General features: G+C 43.0%; 1 protein-coding gene across 1 annotated transcript; it reads right to left on the reverse strand.

Annotated features, from left to right (window-relative positions):
• Positions 1–387: 387 nt before the first annotated feature.
• Positions 388–15,347, reverse strand: LOC116106350 (GDSL esterase/lipase 1-like). The gene is made up of 6 exons (XM_031392703.1): positions 15,336–15,347; positions 14,857–15,019; positions 1,381–1,502; positions 1,042–1,270; positions 716–968; positions 388–625 (listed from the first exon to the last, which is right to left on the reverse strand). Exons 1-6 carry the CDS (start codon positions 15,345–15,347, stop codon positions 388–390), a joined length of 1,017 nt encoding a protein of 338 aa, XP_031248563.1.
• Positions 15,348–16,717: the final 1,370 nt, after the last annotated feature.

Genomic DNA, 16,717 nt, shown 5'->3' on the forward strand with positions numbered 1-16,717 from the left:
GTACGATTTTTCCTATATATATATAATTGGAGGATGTCCTCCATCAAAACTAATTAGCATGCATAGTTGAATCCTATGTGTTAATTGGACAAAGACGCAGCAAATGAGGTAATACAAGAGACATTTGGATTGGTTCTGGGGCAAGTACTCAAGATTATATTTAGTGCGAAATAAAGAAGTCAACAGGTGCTTGAAACTCATGATTTGTTGTTTGAAAACTTCAGCACGAAGAAAATTATGCTAATTGCAGTGCTATAAATAAAGTAATATTTTTTTATCAAGACCATAGAAATCCTACATAACAAGGAAGATGCAGTGCTATATATGATGATAGGATAAGATAATCAGACCGCATAATTAACCAGAATAATACAAAGGATAATTTAATCAAAAACTGAATAGTTGTTTCATATTGAGAGGCGCTGTGACTGGTGGTGCTCCATCCCAAAGTAGCTGAGCGAGTTGAGTGTTAGCTCTCTCTGTGGTATGTCCACCATCAAACCACACATATTCTGCATGATTACCGCATAACTCAAACATCTGCGTCCCATTTTCTGTTCTCCCGCAATTCATTCCTCTGTAAGGCCCACTGCCACAGCATGCAGCCTTCCCCTCTTTGAATCCTTCACCACATAACAAACACAAAACAAATTACAACAAATTTAATTGCGTGATTCAGGAAAGTTCAGGTCATCATTAATTTAAAAGTTACCATATTTTTGAAGGATTAGCAACTCTATCGCCAAGTGCAATGTAGTAATCAAATATTTCATGTTTGAATCCTGGCAACTGGGTTTCTAGCTGCTTAAGAAAAATAGCTAGATATCTGTTGTGTTGTCTTGCAAGTGATGAAGGTTCCTCGGCAAAACCACTTCCTATTGAAGGATCAAATACTTTCGTCATTGGTACGCAACCCAATGGCCCTACATTTTGAAATGCAATTTTCCTTCCTCCTAGGTCACATATCTCTGCAAATTAAGACATTGAAATTAGAAAATGTAATTGTGTTTATCATCTTAGTAGAAAGTAAAATGAGGTTACTCACTTTGAGCACAGATGTTAAATTGCCGATGTCTGATTGCACATATTGACCCTTGGATTCCTCTGAAGCGTCACGATTTCTCTGAGAAAAGCCGAAGTAATCATTGCCTCCAATGCTGAACAGATAAACAGCATTCATCAACACCCTCATGGCTTCTTCTTCACCCAGTTTCTCTCTCAGTGGTTTCACCACATCCTTAAAGTAGCTTAGCTGCAACCTCAGATTTTTCTGCAAAACAGAGGATAATATGTAATTGCCAGAGCGTGGTAGGCCTAAAAATTCTTCACTGATTGAAACTTTCCTAATTTATTCAAATTACTGAAGACGAAATTGCGTACCGATCCAGGACGAGTGTTATCAAGAACACCAGCTCCAGCAGAAGAAACGTTAGCCCCATCAGTGAATTGATGATCCCCCGGTTGCAGGTATGGTGGGAGTATGGGCAAATTGGCAAATTGGGCTGCACCAAATTAATGAAGTACATACTGTTGATGCTTGATTTTGACACCAACTATTCCCATGAGAGAAATGCTAAGCGGGCTTAGAAGTCACACGAGATTATGGGAGTATTTAGTTTAGTAAAGGGTGAAGAACAACGTTTAAAGTGGTTCGGATGCTCAAAGGCGAATCATACATCCACTGATATTGTATTAATGAGAGTAAAGTCAGGTCACATTCAGCGAGCTGAGTTACAGCTTCTAGAATACAAGAGAGAGAGGGAGAGAGGGTATGCTATTCCAGAGTGAAATTAGCCCCGGCCGCAAATAAGAGAGAATGTCTCTATTTATAGTGGGATGAATTAAGGTAATGATTACTAAATCTGCAAGTGGGGTGGATACCGTGCAAATCCTTCTCTGCATCTCATTGCTCACCTACCCGAGTGATTTCCTCGACTTGTGCAGGGATTGGACATGGGGATGATTTCTAACCATCCACTGACCTAGCATTCACCCACTACACTGATAGGAGCATGCCATTCACGTCATCATGCGACGTGGTTGCGTCTAATCGATCGTGGAACCTTCCTGAGTTCTGACCACCCTATGCTAATAAGACTCTGCGTCAGCCCTACTTTTTCAGGCATAACAAATGTCCCCTAGTTTTTAAGGTTTGAGAATCGAACCTTGAGAACTTCATAATTATGCCTTGATTTGATATGTCTCGAATGACGCCTGATCGATTCGACCTGGCTACAAGGAGGTTGCAAGACATTTCCATATGGGCGACCTAAAGTGGTCTCCTTCTGCAAGGTCTACAACCTAGATCAGACCTTATTCAGTGCCATATTGGTGCGCCTCTTATCTTAACCGAGGTCTGCGGCCCGGTTATACTTAGCGTATTTTTGCTGAAGGGAAGGAGTCACATAGCTTCACAACTGACATGCGACGAAGAGTGTTTTTTTCCTAATGACCTTTTCAGATGTTATCCGTTGCGCTTTGGCAGCTAATCCATTAATGAAGTACCTTTTACTCTGACAGATGTGTCATATGTGCAAAGAGTGCCAGCCATACGCATTAAATGTAAGCCATGCTGAAACGACATTCCTTATCAGAGCATTAAATGCAGATGAGAACACATTTAATGTGGAGGAGGGAAACGAGCCGTTACTCAATTATTTCAATGGAGAGAAGTGACGATTGGATTTCTCAAAGCATGATGATTACTCTTTCTCGCTGATTGATGGCACGTGATCACGATCAACGGCAAGAGATGATTTTCTTCAAAATGTCGCTTAGCTTCGGGAAAATCAATCGCCACTTCCTCAACTATAAAATCTCAGGCTCACCTTAAGCAATGTCACAACACTCGCTTTTTCAGAAAGAGCAAGGAGTTTTCGTGAGACCAGATTTTCCATCCTTCAAATTGATGTGCACTTGACATTTATTGCAGGAAGTTCAATCCCACACCCAAGAGGTAAGGAAGATCCTTCCATTACTTTCCTTTTTCTGTTTTGGCGATAACCATGCGATAACAGTGGGCGTTTATGGGTGGTTGAATGGAGAATAGGCTTTCCTCTAGGGTTTGAATCTTTGGGGGTGGTCCCCAAAGATTCTTAGGGTTTTTCTTGGGTTTAAGGAAGACACAATGTTTATATTTTCTCCCACATCATCTTTTGTATGATGACTGAGTAATTCGTACATGTCGCTCTTTTTCAGACCGTAGAAGAAATGGACCCTTTAGCGACTAGAACAGACGAGAGAACAAGCTTGCCGGTACAGGACGCCCCAGCGGTGAAAGAAAACCATGAAGAGGTGGCGGAAAATGTTGATTGAAAGCATGTAAAGAGTTGGATAAATAGGATTCAAAATTTTTCAAATAAAGCTTGAGTACATTATACCTTCTCATTTACTTAAGTTTGATGAAGCCAAGATTCAAAATGATGAATCCTCCGCACTTTAACACCATCTTGAGAGAGTGAAAGAGTGGCCAAACTTAAGAGAGAGAGACTGTTTTTCTTTTTTGAGGGAACAAAATGAATCCTTAACCTAAAATGCAACAATTTGCATTTATATATATATGGGCCATTTTGTAATTAGTTGTTTTTTACTTCTATCCCCAATAAAATCTTATTTTAAAAGCAGCCCAAGTCTTTATTATTTTACCCTTTAAATAATCAATATTATTGAAGGGCCCATGTAAACTAAAATAGTTTACATTAACAACCCACAAGTTTACCCTTTTGCCCTTTAAATATTAAAAGGTTATTTTAGTTCATCTCATTTATCTTAACGCTTTAAGATATAAAAATTGAATACAACTAATTATTACTTGATATTTTAACCCTTAAAATGTCACAAATAATTTTATATGTAACTATTACCATAGAAATCTTGTCATTACCCTCGGAAGGTGCTAGCCCTCTTCGGACAATCATTTCTCTCTCTTATTCTTCTCTAGCTTCTCAAGGCTATTGGTGTAACCATGTAGGTCCACCGTGGATTAGCCATGAGCCAGTTCTGGATGAATCTGAAAACCTATCCGAAGGCCTAACGTCTATGGTAAACACAATGTGCTATAGTCCCTAAACCACGATGAAGAAATACTTCATCAAACCCACTTTAGATCATATGTACCATGCAGGTAAAGTCCCTCCATTGATATATCCTGATCGAGTACAGATTCATGGAACATCAAAATCCTAAACACTATTTCTACCGAATCATCGATCAATATGTTTGGAACTCATCATCACGAACTTACTTTCATATGACTAATAATAGACTCTGGCCAGAGATTCCGATTTCTGACATTTATCAACGTTCATCCAAGAACTCGAATCCGGATGGAGTCAGTGGTACTCTTGATCTTATATTTTCGAGTCAATGGATCCATTCCTAACCATCGTTCACTTCCGCATATGAATGACGCATGACCAAATAGGCTTTATAATACAAAACATGACTAGTCTCGTACTTATACACCGTATGACCCATACGCATCCGTATCGAATCTGACCACAATGTCTCAGGTCAAAGGACTATATTGTGCACTGATATAACCAAAAAATAAATCATTGACTACATGTTTTTCCAAGTGATTTGTCGTTATTCGTTCACGTTCGAAAAACAGTTCACCAACCGCTAATCCATACCAATGCCCTAGTGACATGACTATCATTGTCATCCATACTTATATTAACTCATGATATCTTTCAGAAGCATCCAGTATGCATACTATGCAATACAGTTGCCCAAATTATATTGCTTCCGTAGGGAACCCTTTTGATAATTCATTTACCGATTAAATAAATCATTTGGACAATTCATATACATACTTTATTTTAAATGCATGACTGAATAAAGGAAGTAATTTATATATATGAATTGAAGAACTCTTTCTTCTATTATTTATGATATATTGATATAAGACAAAATGCTCTGAAACCGACAACACAAATGGTTTCTAGGGCATACACTAATATATACTAACAAGCGAGTCCCTCACAGGAAATCCTGTCAGTAGCCACAGGAAAGGAAATTCAAAAAGTGGTCAACCAATATGCAATTAGCATAGATGTACCAGCACAGGACATATATAGCTCAGAATCTGCCAGAGGGAATGGTTGCGATCTCCAAGAACATATTCAAATGGGGACCACTAATTCCCTTTCATCCTTTCATAAGGTTGATCCTCAATCACTGCAAGGTCACACTTTCACAGTTGACCCAAACGCGTATATGATAGATGTGGCTATGTATATTGCGTGCGGCGAGAATGGTTTCGATGAGTTGACTGTGCTAGAGCTCGGCTACTCGTATGACTTAAAAAAGAGCAAAGACAAGGACTCTTATTACCTCTCGAAGCGATCCACAATCAATGGAGGGATACACAATTATCCCAATAATGTCGGGGCATATGAGACAAAAATTTTCATTTTCTATTACAATGGCATTTACCATTTTAGGGAGCCGAGTAGGTCTTCCTTTCTTTTACTTGGTGAATTTTCTTTCTTTTAATCTCTGCTAACGGACTCTTTCGTTTCTTCACAGTAAACTAGACAACCAGTTGGTTCTCATTGACTTCAACAGAATAATCACCTTCGGTCTTCTGCCCAATCAGAGACGTGACATAAAACTGCTCGTGACAATCGCCAACTTGCGAAAATACGACTTTTTCAAGCTCAAAGGTACCTTGGAATCCTTACCGAGTAAGTGTCCATAACCTTAGCTAACCTTATTGTTTGCATGCAGCTAACTATTTTGCTAACGATATTCGCATGAAGCGACCATGCCACCCAAAGTGCCCAGGTCGCTGAGAGCTAGGGAGTTCACCTTTCCTCGGGTCGGTGCCACGGGACCAATCGGGGCAGCCCGCAATGGCCCCTTTGTCTGAGGAACACCGGCGGGGGTGTTGACTTCGGCCAGTAAAGGCTCCCCAACCTGCAGCTGCTCATCCTAAGTAGAAGATTGTAGCCTAGAAATCCAAGAAGAGGAAGCCGCTTCAGGTCGAGGAGTCAAAGTCCGAGCCGGAGAGCTTCGGCATTTAGCTTAGGGGGTCACAACCTTACTAGGCCTTCCGCTTTGGAGGGCCCCCCGGGGGCGCGACCAACATTACACTTGCCCCTAGGGTCTACACACAGGGCAAGGGAAGGTCGTGACTCCTGGGAGGAGAGCGGGCAAGGAACCAGTTGGTGAGACGCCACTTGCCGTGGGAACGGGAACGGGCACCGGCACGGGCATGCATGTGCTAGATTCTATGGGGCAACTCCTGGAGCACTTGCAACCGGTGATGTTCACCCTGCTAGAGTGTCAGCTCGCAGAGGCTTTTGAGCAATTCATGGCCTCTAACCTTGTGGACCTGATGACTATGGCATTTTAGCTACAAAGCCAAGTAAGAGGGTTCGTCTTTGTCGAGGACTTTCTTATATTTCCCTTGCTTTTTCAGTGAAAAGGAATTTAACCCCATGTTACCTTTGCTGTGTAGTCTCTGCTCATCATGCACTTAGCCCAGTAGAAGACTCAATTGGGAGCCGCTGAGGGGCTTGTCGAGCTGAGAGAAGAGAACGTGCGGCTGAAACAGGATTTAGAGGTTGCATAGACAAAGATGAACCTATCCACCATTTAGATGAACCAGTACCTATCGAAGAGGAATTCTGTGCTCTGCACGATAAACTTTTAGAAGGCCGAGCTAGAGAAGAGGGGAGAGGAGGTCAAAGAGCTCCAAAGGACAGTGGTCAAACTCACCAAAGAGGTTGGCAAGAAAGAGTTAGAGCTACGAGCGAACTCCGAGCGGGCTTTGCGAGCAGAACAGGATAGAACACAGCTGAGGGAAACTTTCGAGAAGCAAAGGTGGGCACTTGAGGCAGAGCTCCGGTTGTCCCAGGGAAGTGTTGCTTTGTTAACCAAAGAGATGAAGCAACAAGAGCTGGAAATTGAGAGGAGAGCGGTTGACTGGTCGATCCAGTCCATTTATGCCCCGCGACCAAGGAATCTGAACATAGACCTCACTGACTTCCTGGATGGCTACCAGAGGACCCTCGCTTCCATGGCACAGGCCGATGACGAGAAGGAAGGTCAAGGACCCGATCTGGAGGACGAGCATCCAGAGGAGTATGTCCCAGAGGAAGTGGTGGCCGTCCAGGTGGTCGGTGACCAACTTGGAGATACTGAGGTCGCACCTTCAGGATCTAGGAACGAAGGCCAGTGATGGTTTATGCTCTCCTTTTCATAACTATTCCTATGCTCGCATGTTTGTATTTGTTTTTTAATTTATGATAAATAAATAGACTATTTCCTTAATAATTCATGAGTACTTATAATTTTTCTCACATCACAAATATTACACATGTGGACACAAGGTCTCTTTCTAACTATTTGCGATAGTATTTGTACAAATGATACATATGTGAGCAGAAAGGCACACATGCGAGAAACAATATTACATAAGAGTTATTTTATTTACAAGGCTAAAAAGAGTAAATCCTTACAAGGAATTTAGAAAATGAGTTCGGAATTACTGATAATAGAGGCGAAGATGTTTAGCATTCCAAGCTCGCGGTACCTTGGAACCATTGAGCCTTCTAAGGTGATAAGTCCCCTGTCATATCACTCTAGTGACGCGATATGTGCCTTCCCAATTTGGCCCCAATACTCCCGCACTCGGTTCTCTTATACTGAGAAGGACTTCCTTCAAAACCAGGTCGCTGAACCTGAAAGTCTCTTCTTCTGACTTTGGAGTCAAAGAATGTTTTTGCGCGTTGCTGGTAGGCTGCTATCCTTGGCTGAGCCTTGCTACGATGTTCTTCAACTAAATCCAGACTTGTGCGCATAAGCACTTCATTGTCTGTTTCATTGAACAAGTCTCTCTGAAGTGAAAAAGTCCCTACTTCCACTAGTATCATTGCCTCACAGCCATACGATAGCGAGAAAGGTGTTTCTGAAGTAGAGGTTCTCAGAGTTGTCCTGTATGCCCATAGGACTTCTGGGAGGTCGTTGGTCCAATTACCCTTGGCAGCGCCAAGTTTGGCTTTTAAAGTATGCTTGATGGTCTTGTTGACAACTTCAACCTAGCCATTTGCTAGCGGTCTTGCGATTGAGGCAAACTTTTTATGGATCCCCAGCTCATCATAAACTGCTTGAATTCTTTATTATCGAACTATTTCCCATTATCAGAGATAAGGGTATGAGGAATTCCATAACGACACACTATGTTTTTTAAGATGCCAAGGGTTTGGCCTCAGCCCACTTGGTGAGGTAATCCACCGCGACCACCGCATACTTGACCCCTCCCTTTCCAACTGGCATGGATCCAATACGATCAATTCCCCACATGGAGAATAATTAGGGGCTAGTCATGGTTATCAGCTCGTGGGAAGGAGCTCGCAGTATATTCGTGAACCGCTGATACTTATCACACTTTTTCATAAAGTTGAAGATATCCTCTTGCAGTAGGGGCCAATAATACCCTTGACAAACAACTTTGTTGGTGAGGGATCGCGTGGTACTATGATTACCGCAGATCCCTTCATTTATCTACCTTATGATATAGTCTGCTTCCTCATCGGTTACACATCGGAAGAGAGGGATGCTAAACCCTCGTTGTACAATTAATCTCCTATTAGCGTGTAACGAGCAGCTCTAGTTCGCATGGTTCTTGCCTCGATCTTGTCATTGGGCAAGGTCGCATCTCTAAGATACTGAATAATTGGGGTCATCCAGGAAACTGACTCTATCACATTCACGGCCTGTTCGGGCAAGCTAATACTAGGGATCTCTATGAACCGAACAGGAATACTTTCTAGCTCATCTAAGTCTAGTGAAGAGGCTATCTTTCCTAAGGCATCCATGTCAAAATTCTATCTTTAGGGATCTGCGTGATCGTGAAGTGATTAAATGGCTCGACTGCGACCTTAGTTGTCTTCCGATAGCTGATCTTGTTTTCTTCCTTGGCCTGATATTCTCCCAAGATCTGGTTAACAGCCAGCATGGAATAACTGTGAATGCTGATCGCGGATGATCCCATTTTTTTTTGCCAACCGCAGACCGACGAGTAGTGCTTCATACTCGGCTTTGTTTTTTATTGCTTTGAACCCAAATCAAAGAATACCGTGGATGGGAGTCCCTTCAGGACAAAGAAGGAGAAGGTTTACCTCGGCCCTTGTCCTGTTCTAGAATCCATCGACATAGAGGCTCCAGGTCAATAGATTATGAACGGTTTCCTAGGTGACTTCACTGGCTTGTTGCTCGAATTCCTTAACCGGATGGTATGAGAACTCCAAAATGAAATTGGCAATAGCCTGCCCTTTTATAGTCGCTTTCGGTCTGCACTGCAGATCGAATTGACTTAGTTTCATTTCCTACTTGAGCAACTTACCTGAAGCCTCTGGTTTTTGGAGGACTTGCTTGAACGGATAGTTGGTCAATACATGGACTGTGTGGGTGTGGAAATAAGATCGCAACTTCCTAGAGGCAATTAGTAGGGCATAAGCTAATTGCTCCATTTCTAGATACTGTATTTCGGCGTCCAGCAGATGTCTGCTCGTGTGATATACTTGCCATTGGACCATGTCCTCTTCCCGAATTAAAGTTGCACTGACACATGTTGAGAAACAGAAAGATACAGAAAAAGAAGTTCCTAAGGGAGAGGTTTAGAGAGAAGGGGTGGCTTCCTAAGGTGCTCTTTAATGCTTTGGAATGCCTGTTCGCATTTGGGAGTCCATTCAAACTTCTTGTTGGCCCTGAGTATATTAAAGAATGGCAAGTAGCGATCTGTTACCTTTGATATGAAGCGACTAAGTGCCGCTATTCGCCTATTGACACTCTAAACGTATTTTTGGTTGGTCGGACTTCTCATATCAAAGAGAGCTTGGATCTTTTTGGGGTTGATTTCTATTCCCTTTTGGTTAACCATATACTCCAAGAACTTTCCTGAGAATACTTTGAACGAACACTTGAGAGGATTGAGCTTCATTTTGTACCTTCGGAGTATACCGAACGTCTCAGCGAGGTGCATTATGTGATCTGAAGTGACATGCAATTTGACCAACATGTCATCGACATAGACCTCTATTGACTTCCTGATCTTCTTGGAAAACATTTAGTTAACCAGTTGCTGGTAAGTTGGCTCAGCGTTCTTTAGGCCGAAGGGCATAACCTTGTAGCAATATAGGCCCCGATCTATAACAAAGGAGGTAGGTATGCTCTTCGTTCGACACGTACACTGGAATCTGATTGTATCCCAAGTAGGCATCCATAAAACTCAGCAGCTCATGCCCGGAGGTGGCATCAACGAGCTGGTCGATCCTAGGCGAGGGAAAGTTGTCCTTTGGACAGGTTTTGTTGAGGCTAGTGAAGTCAACGCAGGTTTGCCATTTGCCGTTAGGCTTCTTTATAGGACCAGGTTGGCAACCCAACTCGGGTAGAGTGCCTCTCGGATAGATCCGTTTAGGAGGAGATTATCTGCCTCAACTTTCAAGACAACATATCGCTTCAGATCCATTGCTCTTCACTTCTGGCAGACCAGCCTGACCTCATTATCAATATTCAGGGCATGGCATATGATGTCTGGGCTGATCCTGACCATGTCAGCATGAGTCCATGCGAATACATCGATATTTTCCCTAAGGAAGTTATTCAGGTCGTTAGCGAGCTAGGGGTTGAGATTATTTTCGATTCTCAACACTTGGCTTGGCTCGCTTTGATCGACCGTTACCTCAGATAGATACTTGACTGGCCCACTGCAAGGGCATTCTTGGATGAGAGGATCCATGTTATCCTCGGCTGGGCTAGGCTAGGCTATGGCTTGATCCTGCTGATCGCCATTGCCTGCTCAGAGATGCCGATTGAAGTTCATTTTCCTTTGCACGCCATATGCACTGCCCTTACATAGCAGTCGCGAGATACGCGTTGAGATCCATTTACTTCCCCTATACCCATCGGGGTGGAGAACTTCATCTTTAGATGGTAGATTGAGGTGATTGCTTTGAAGCTTCGTAGTAGAGGTCGTCCCAAGATGCCATTAAAGGAGGATAGGCAATCCACTAGTAAGAACTCAGTCATTTTGGTCATCTTTTTGGGTTCTCTCAACGTGACCGGGAGCGAGATCATCCCTTTGGGGATCAAATGATCTCTGGTGAAGCTGTATAGAGGGATAGAGGCAGGCTTTAGATCTACCTCGTCCAGCTTCATTCTCTCAAAGGCTCACTAGAACAATAAGTTCAAGGCGCTTCCATTATCCACCAACATTATGTGGACCTCACACTGTCCTATTTTAGGCATGATGACAAAAGCATCATCGTAAGGATGATGCAATCGCATCGCATCTTTCTCAGAGAAGGTGATTTCCTCCTCCCTGCAAACCTTCAATAGTCGCGGCATCGTGCTCATCACAATTATCGGATCATGACGGGCTGCATGAGCATACCTTTCTTGGGCACCTCGAGAATTCCTTGTGAGGTGTGGTCCCCCAAAGATGATCCCTACACTGTAGAGACCTTTGCGACCACGACGCCTGTTTCCCAGTTCCTCTTGGTTTTTCTCCCGATCGGAAGCAGAGTCATCGACATACTCTTTGAAGTGCCTTTGCTTAATGAGGTCCTCAATCGCTTGCTTGAGGGCTCAACACTCATTGGTGTGGTGCCCATTATCCCGATGATAGCGACAGTATTTTTTATTGTTTTTGGCTAAAGAGGGATTTTTCATGAGCTCGGGCTCTCCAAGCAAACCAGCCTCCTCTGATTTATCTAGAATAGTCGATACTAAGGCATTCAGAGGGGTATATTGACTCTTGCCGCGATCGCGATCGCAACATGGAAATGGGGCATAGGATTTCTTAGGCTCGTACAGTTGCTTCTTTCCTTTTCACTGAGCAATGCTCCTAATTGGGGAGAGAATAGAAGGGTTGATCCCTACACTGTAGAGACCTTTGTGACCACGACGCCTCTTTCCCAGTTCCTCTTGGTTTTTCTCCCGATCGGGAGCAGAGTCATCGACATACTCTTTGAAGTGCCCTTGCTTAATGAGGTCCTCAATCGCTTGCTTGAGGGCTCGACACTCATGGTGTGGTGCCCATTATCCCAATGATAGAGACAGTATTTTTTATTGTTTCTGGCTAAAGAGGGATTTTTCATGGGCTCGGGCTCTCCAAGCAAACGAGCCTCCTCCGATTTATCTAGAATAGCCGATACTAAGGCATTTAGAGGGGTATATTGACTCTTGTCGCGATCGCGACGTGGAACTGGGGCATAGGATTTCTTGGGCTCGTACCATTGCTTCTTTCCTTTTCACTTATCGTCATTAGCCCATCTGTGATCAGCACTCCTATTCTCCCCCTAATCAGGAGCATTGCTCGAAGGACCGAGGTTGTGATGGTTAAGCGCGGCCATGGAGTTTTCAGTGCGGAGGTACTTTTCTGTAAGGTTGTAGAAGCATGTAAGGGAAACATCATCCTCAGATTGTAGCTCCTTCAACAAGTCTGTCTATGGCCAAACTCCTGCGATAATGAGAGTCCAAACGAACTCTTCGAGAGTGTGAGCTACTTTGTGGAACTCCTTGTGGAACCTGTCAATATAAGATTGGAGGGGCTCATCCCTCTCTTGCCTTATGTTGATCAAGTAACTTAGCGGCATTGAGAACTTCTTTTTCACCTGGAAGTGCCTCATAAATGTCAAGCTCATTTGAGGCCATGAGCTGACTGATCCTGTTGGGAGCGGCCTAAACCATCGCTTGACATGGGACGTAAGGGTCACCACCAAGCAACGACATTTTGCCAAGTCATAGACTTGGTAGAGTTCTATGAGATCATTAAACTCGTACAAATGATCATGCGGATTGGAATTCCCATCAAATGCTCACATGTCGGGCATTCTAAATCTTGATGGGAGGGGAGCAGCTAACACTACTGGAGAAAAGGGAAACACTTATGTGACCTGCCCTTGCTCATTTTGCTGAGCCTTAAACTGATCCAGAGTTTGTTGTAGCTCCTCAATTTGAGGCAGTGGAGCTAACTGGGGATCACTTTCCACAACGTGGGTTCGACCCTCACGGTTGCGGTTGAGGAAAGACCGCAAGTCGGATTCCTCTCGCCTCGGCCGGCAGTTTCGGCCAATCTTGACACACATTGGTTGGAGTCGTGTGATGACATTGAGTGATTCGGGGAATCTTCTAGACCTCTGTGGTGGTACGAACCAACCCACAGATGGTGGGAGTCCTCTGCATGATGACGATCAAAGCCGTCATTTTGGCGATAATGGGAATCTCCCCGCCTTGCACTTTTGTGGGAGTGCTCGTGCGACATGGTGCAGCATCGCTCAAGCCGCGACATGTCACCGAGTTGCAATGCCATGGGTATTCTACTCGGGGCATGATCGGTGTTCGTTGGTCCCTCGGAGCCTTTGGGTCTATTGTGCGTCACTTGCTTTCCCTTTCTTTGACGCGCTGCAGTGCGCGCAGTATGGGTTTTTGCCCTTTTTTGCGCTTTCACATGACCTGCAGGCATTTTCGATGGTGGCACCGCCTCATTGGATTCGGGTAACAGGACCTAATCCAATCGGTCTAGCCTTTGGCTAACCATTGGGAAAGTATTGTTGAACCTCTCTAGGTAACTCATGACAGCTGGATCAAGCCATGAGCTTTAAGGGATATCCCCCATGATATTTTGCTGGGCTAGGGGCACTTCGAGACAAGTGCCCTCTTATACCTAGGGGATCTCTTCATTGCCATAATTGGTTTGCTCATATTCGAAGCCATGAGCCATTTGTTGTAGTGGGACCAATTAATCAGAGATTGTCCTGATGAAGAACAGGAACTAAATCAGGCCCTCCTTCGAGCGCCAAACTGTTGATGCTTGATTTTGACAGCAACTATTTACATGTGACAAGTGCTAAGCGGGCTTAGAAGTCACATGAGATTATGGAAGTATTTAGTTTAGTAAGGGTGAAGAACGACGTTTAAAGTGGTTTGGATGCTCAAAGGCGAATCCTACGTCCACTGATATTGTATTAATCAGAGTAAAGTCAGTTCGCGTTCAGCGAGCTGAGTTACAACTTAGAGAATACAAGAGAGAGAGGGAGAGAGGGTATGCTATTCCAAAGTGAAATTAGCCCCTGCTGCAAATCAGAGAGAAGACTTCTATTTATAGTGGGATGAGTCAAGGTAATGATTACTCAATCTGCAAGTGGGGTGGATACCGTGCAAATCCTTCTCTACGTCCCATTGCTCACCTGCCCGAGTGATTTCCTCAACTTGTGTAGGGATTAGACACAAGGACGATTTCCAACCATCCGCTGACCTAGCGTTCACCCACGGCACTGACAGGGGCATGCCACACACGCCATGGCCGCGTTTGATCGGTCGCGGAACCTTCCTGAGTTCTAACCACCCTATGGTGACAAGACTCTACGTCAATCCTACTTTTTCAGGCAAAACAAAATTCTACACTAATTGAAACTTTCCTAATTTATTCAAAATACTAAAGACGAAATTACATACTGATCTAGGACGAGTGTTATCAAGAACACCAGCTCCAGCAGAAGCAAAGTTAGCCCCATCAGTGAATTGATGATCCCCCAGTTGCAGGTATGGTAGGAGTATGGGCAAATTGGCAAACTGGCCTGCACCAAATTAATGAAGTACATACTATCGCCATTTACTCACTGTAATATATATATATNTCCAGCAGAAGCAAAGTTAGCCCCATCAGTGAATTGATGATCCCCCGGTTGCAGGTATGGTGGGAGTATGGGCAAATTGGCAAACTGGGCTGCACCAAATTAATGAAGTACGTACTGTCACCATTTACTCATAGTTGCATATATATATATATATATACACATCAATTAAGTTAAACAATTAAGAAAGCTAACATTAATGTCATACCAATCAAATCCGGAACTGTGCGGCCATCACAAAGTCTTCCAGTGGGGCGTTTGAAAAAGGTTTCTCCATAAGGGAAGACTGTCGCTCCCGCTCCCTCTTGTGAGGAGTCATAAAGATACTGGTTGTTGCCAGGATCAAACAATGAGTCTCTGAACACAAATCTCTAGGCCTGAACCGAGCATGGCAGCTAATTGGATTAAGGAAAATTGATGCAAATAAGAGTACCCCACAACAAAGGAAGCTCAGACCTGCCATTGTTGATTCTGATGCTGAACAGGGTCCTCCAGTGTTACTCATTTATAGATTGTGGACATGGCGATAGTGCAATTGGTATTTGAGATCATAGAAGCACTAATTAATGGTGTTCATATCTTTTGCGGTGGTGCCATTCACAAGGCAATTGCATTCAAATTGTGGTGGAGAAAGTGTGAATTAAGAAGCAAAGTTTGACTTCCTGATTAAAGATGCAAATGCCATACCTTATGGGTCATTGTCTTAGTTTGAGATACATAAGTTGGTAATAGGAATACTAGCTGTATATGTTGCGCATTTATTGTAGGCTTATAAATAGTTCGATTTTTCAATTATGCAGTTCAGTCGGTATCCATTCCATTATTCAATTTTGCATTAATATTTTGTTACTTTCCAATGCATTTATAATCTAATCAGACAGTATTAGATTTCTTGTATTATATAACCTGGCTAAAGTATTGCTGCACTTTGCTGCTTTAAATCCGCAATCTTTGAATAAAAGTACCATATTGTACGTATACATAATTTGGTAGTTTCAGAATTCTCACAATATGAAGGCTTCGATGCATGCGATGAGCCTGTGAAATCGGATTGGATTTTGCGGATAAGTAAGGCTCAACAACCATAAGTTATGAATTCCCTTCTGGATACAACAAAAGTACTGTTCAATATTGTTAAGTAAAGCTTCAATACGCTGACGTTTTAATAAGGTAGTAAGTGACAGATCTTAGCCATTAATCTCAGCCTAATCTAACGGTGGAAATCAGCCCAAATGGTCAACATATTTAAAACTGAAATTTACTGCAAAAACAGATTGAAAACAGATTGAAAAACTCACTCTCTCTCTCGCGTTTTCGTCAAGTGCTGGGTGCTTAGTTTGTTTCCTTCAAGTTGTAATCAGGTCACATTTTTCTTTAGAATTGTGGGTAGAAGAAGCTGTATATTCTTCTGGTTTAGATGCTTGTTTAAGTTGTCTTGGTTGTGTTGATTACGGGTAGATTGAGGGGAAGTGTGAGAGGAGAGATTTGGGGGTTATTGAGATTTCTTGTTGTAATCTGTAACGAATTCAATCCTTATAGTGCAGAGAGTCTCAAATTACTTTGAGCTCAACGTGGATGTAGTTTATTCCATTGGAATAAACGAACCACGGTAAAATTGGCTGTGTTCTTGATTCTTGATTCTTTATTGTTTGTGTGTTCTTAAGGGTTTGTGTTTGTCTGGATAGAGGAACAGGTTAGGTTGAGTTTGATGATTCTTAACAGTGGTATCAGAGCGAGATTAGGGTTTTCGGTCTGATTTGAGTGATTTCTTGAAACCTAGGGTTATACCAATTGGGGGTTTCGGTATAATCAGTCAATAGTGTCTTAGGGCTTGGAAAACCTTGATTATCCGGTCAATTTCGTGAAATCAATTCTAATTCGATCCTAACTAAATAGGGTTTCTTCTGTGTCAACCCTAAACTCAACACCAACCCCAAATCTAAACATGACTACTACCGAGTTGAAATCACCCGATTCGATGGAAAATTGATTTCAACAGTTGGAAGAAGAAAATGAAAGCCTATTATCCACACATAAGTAGCCATTGCACTGGAAAAGGACATGACCAA

This window comes from Pistacia vera, unplaced genomic scaffold (genome assembly GCF_008641045.1).
Source record: "Pistacia vera cultivar Batoury unplaced genomic scaffold, PisVer_v2 Contig512, whole genome shotgun sequence".
Classification (NCBI taxonomy): domain Eukaryota; kingdom Viridiplantae; phylum Streptophyta; class Magnoliopsida; order Sapindales; family Anacardiaceae; genus Pistacia; species Pistacia vera.

Excerpts from the sequence above, each read along its gene's own strand:
- LOC116106350 (XM_031392703.1), bottom strand. Across the intron at positions 1,271-1,380 it reads ATAACACTCGTCCTGGATCG|AAAAATCTGAGGTTGCAGCT; the intron begins GTACGCAATTTC and ends TCTGTTTTGCAG. Across the intron at positions 626-715 it reads GTTGCTAATCCTTCAAAAAT|AGGATTCAAAGAGGGGAAGG; the intron begins ATGGTAACTTTT and ends GTTATGTGGTGA.